General features: G+C 58.3%; 1 protein-coding gene across 1 annotated transcript; it reads right to left on the reverse strand.

Annotated features, from left to right (window-relative positions):
• Positions 1 to 730: 730 nt before the first annotated feature.
• On the reverse strand, positions 731 to 2516 carry LOC124682663. The gene has a single exon (XM_047217307.1). The coding sequence runs from the start codon at positions 2315 to 2317 to the stop codon at positions 881 to 883; it is 1437 nt and encodes a 478-aa protein (XP_047073263.1). The 5' UTR covers positions 2318 to 2516; the 3' UTR covers positions 731 to 880.
• Between the last annotated feature and the right edge of the window lie 567 nt (positions 2517 to 3083).

The following is a 3083-nucleotide window of genomic DNA, read 5'->3' on the forward strand; positions in this document are numbered from 1 at the left end:
TGCACATAAGCCCCTAAGAAGGTTTTCCATGGGCTCAGCTCTTCTTCCACTCTTCGTCGGCGCCATCGCTGCCGGCGAGGTAGGCCTTCTTCCTCTTCTCGGCGCGCGGGCAAGCGCATATGATGACGAAGCACGCGGCGTAGACCGCGTACACGCGCCAGTTGTGATATAGTGATATGGTATGGTATGTTCTCACAAGACATTTTTCCCTCTTTATTACACAATCCACAAAAAATACCTCTTTATCACAAAATTTTGTGTCCGAACATACCATACCATATCACTATATCAGGATGTACACCCAGATTTCTTTTTATTTTTAAAAATCGTAGAATATTTTTAAAATACATTTTTTTAATAATAGTTGTGCGTAGACCTATCAGCCAAAACTCCATGTTCATCTTGTATCTCCATTTTTTCTTATAGAACTTCCAACAATTCGTTGCAAATCCCTCCAAATGGAAAACAAGACTATGCCCTATATAATTTAGTACTTACTCTGTTCATAAAATGATGTTGAAGATTTATTTAAATTTAGAAGTATCTATTAGATACATCTAAATTTGACATACCCTTCTATGGAGGGAGGTAGTACTAGTAAAGTAATTAGATCAATTTAATGTTTATTCTCTTTGTTTATGCTAGGGCGTCCGCAATTTCGGAGCACTAAAAATTATTTGTATGTGCTCAAACCAATTCAAAAAGGAGAAAATGAATCTGAATAGGGTGGTAAAACTCAATAGTCATTTCCTCCTCTTCTCATCAATCTTCCAATTTTCCCTCCTTGCTAAATTTGCAGCCTTGTTACACCCATATGCCCTTCGGCTTTCCCTATATCGTAAAGTTTGCACATAAGCCCCTAAGAAGGTTTTCCATGGGCTCAGCTCTTCTTCCACTCTTCGTCGGCGCCGTCGCTGCCGGGGAGGTAGGCCTTCTTCCTCTTCTCGGCGCGCGCGCACGCGCATACGATGACGAAGCACGCGGCGTAGACCGCGTACACTCGCCAGTTGGCGCGCGGGGCCTCGCCGGCGGCGGCGCGGTGGAACACGGCGGCGTAGTAGTGAAGGCCGACGGCCAGCCCCACCACCATCTGCGCCAGTCCGAGCGCCTTGGTGGCATCCGCGCCGCTGTCCTCCTCCGGCGCGGCGGCCCCGGAGAAGATGGCGACGAGGTCCACCATCTGGAGCACCAGGTAGCCCATGAAGCCGAGCGACTGCGCGGCCTGCGTCCAGGCGTACGCCGCGGGCGAGGCGGCGTGGAAGAAGCGGAGCGGCTCGAGCCCCGTGGCGGCGGCCGCGAGCGCGAGCGTGGCGAAGTAGATGGCGAGGTAGGCCTGCGAGAGCAGCAGCGCGCGGTGGAGGAGCGGCAGGTAGGGGCCGAGGCGCCGCACCAGCGCGGTGAGCATGAAGAGCGGCAGCAGGAGCAGGGCCACCGACGCCGCGGACGCCGCAGCCGCCGCCCACCGGCCCCCCAGGATGGGCCGCACGCTGCCGGCGATCCCCGTGTTGGCGGCCGACAGGTACGCCTTGGACGTGTAGGAGAGGCGCGCCAGGTCCGGCATGAGCGTCTCGTGCAGCCGCGTCGGAAGGCCCCGGATCTCGGACATGAGGTCCTCCGTCCCCTCCGCCTCCTCCGCCAGCACGACGTCCTCCTCCACCCCCGCCGCCGCCTCCTTGCTCACGGCTGTTGTGTTCGCCTTCACATCGGCGACCACCTTCGCCTTCTTGGTGGTCGATTTGGCCGCCGGCTTGGCACCCGCATCCGCCGTGGAATTGGACGGCTTCTTCGGCTTCGAGGCGCCTCCCTCGGATTTCACCGGCTTGACCGCCTTGGCAGCGCCCGTCTTTGCGGACTTGGTGGAATCGGCGGTGCTCTTGGGCTTGGCGGTGGTCGCCTTGTCCGGCTTGGCTGTGGCGCCCTTGCCCAGCTTGGCGGCGGCGGCCGCCTTGTCCAGCTTGGGGACCTTTGGCTTGGCAGTGGCCACATCGGCGCCCGCTTTGGTGGTGGTCTTCTTGGTGACCTTGGCTGTCGAGGTCGGCTCCGATTTCTTGGCTTTGACAGCAGCCTTGGCGGTCTGGTTCTTGGCGTCGGGGGAGACCTTCTTCTTGATCTTGCTCGCCGCGGTGGCCTTGGGCGCCTTGACGGGCTCGTCCCCTTCGTCGTCGTCTGAGGAGGACACGAGCTCCTTGCGGCCGGCGGAGAGCTTGGGCTTGGGCTTCGCCGCCGGCGCGGCCGAGGAACAGAGCGCAATGTGGGAGCAGAGGAGGGCGAGCAGCAGGAGCAGCAGCAGTGGTCTGGGCGGCGACCCAGCCGCCATCTGTGGCGGGAGCGGAAGATCTGGTCGGGGTTTTGGAGGGGGGGCGGGATACGGCAAAGGGGCAGCAGCGGCGCGGCGGTGGTGCTAGATCCGGGAGGAGTGAGGAAGGGTTAAGGTATTTTCGGCTTTTGTTATATAGAAACTGGAAGCGAAAAGGGGCGAGCGAGGAGAGTGTGCGAGTGGGGAGCGAGCTACACCACCGCTGCTCTGCTCCGCTGGAGGACGGAGGGGAAGGTGGTGGTGGGGTTTGGCTATGGCCGGTACAAGGTCACATGACAACGTGGTGCGTCTCCTCCGAATCCTGGAGACAAACGTCAAACACCGGAAGCTCCACCGTTCTAGCAGCTGCAATGTTCAGGGTTCTCGCCACTTTTTCACATCATGTTTCAGTCATCTCTTTTCTTACTCTAGCTAAGCATTGCAAAAAAAAAAAAAAATCGCTACGACCCAAACGGACGCATTGGGTTGTCCGATTTTGGTCGTTTGGGTCGACCTCCGGTGACGCGGATGGACAAGGATATCCGTTGTTGTTTTTTTTTGTTCCCCAAGGCAGTGTGAGACCCAAATTACTATTCCTCTTCCAGCCACACACTAGTACTACTTGGCCAAGAACCAGGTGAGCTCCGGCCCGGCGGCGTCCATCCCCGCCCTGGCGGCGTCCGTCCCCGCCCCGCCATGGCCCGGCGAGCTCCGCCCCGCCGCGCCACTGCTCGCCCCGGCACGGCAGCTATCCGCCCCGTCGAGCCCCGTACAGCCCCGACCCGGC

The sequence above is a fragment of the Lolium rigidum genome, chromosome 1 (genome assembly GCF_022539505.1).
Source record: "Lolium rigidum isolate FL_2022 chromosome 1, APGP_CSIRO_Lrig_0.1, whole genome shotgun sequence".
NCBI classification, from domain to species: domain Eukaryota; kingdom Viridiplantae; phylum Streptophyta; class Magnoliopsida; order Poales; family Poaceae; genus Lolium; species Lolium rigidum.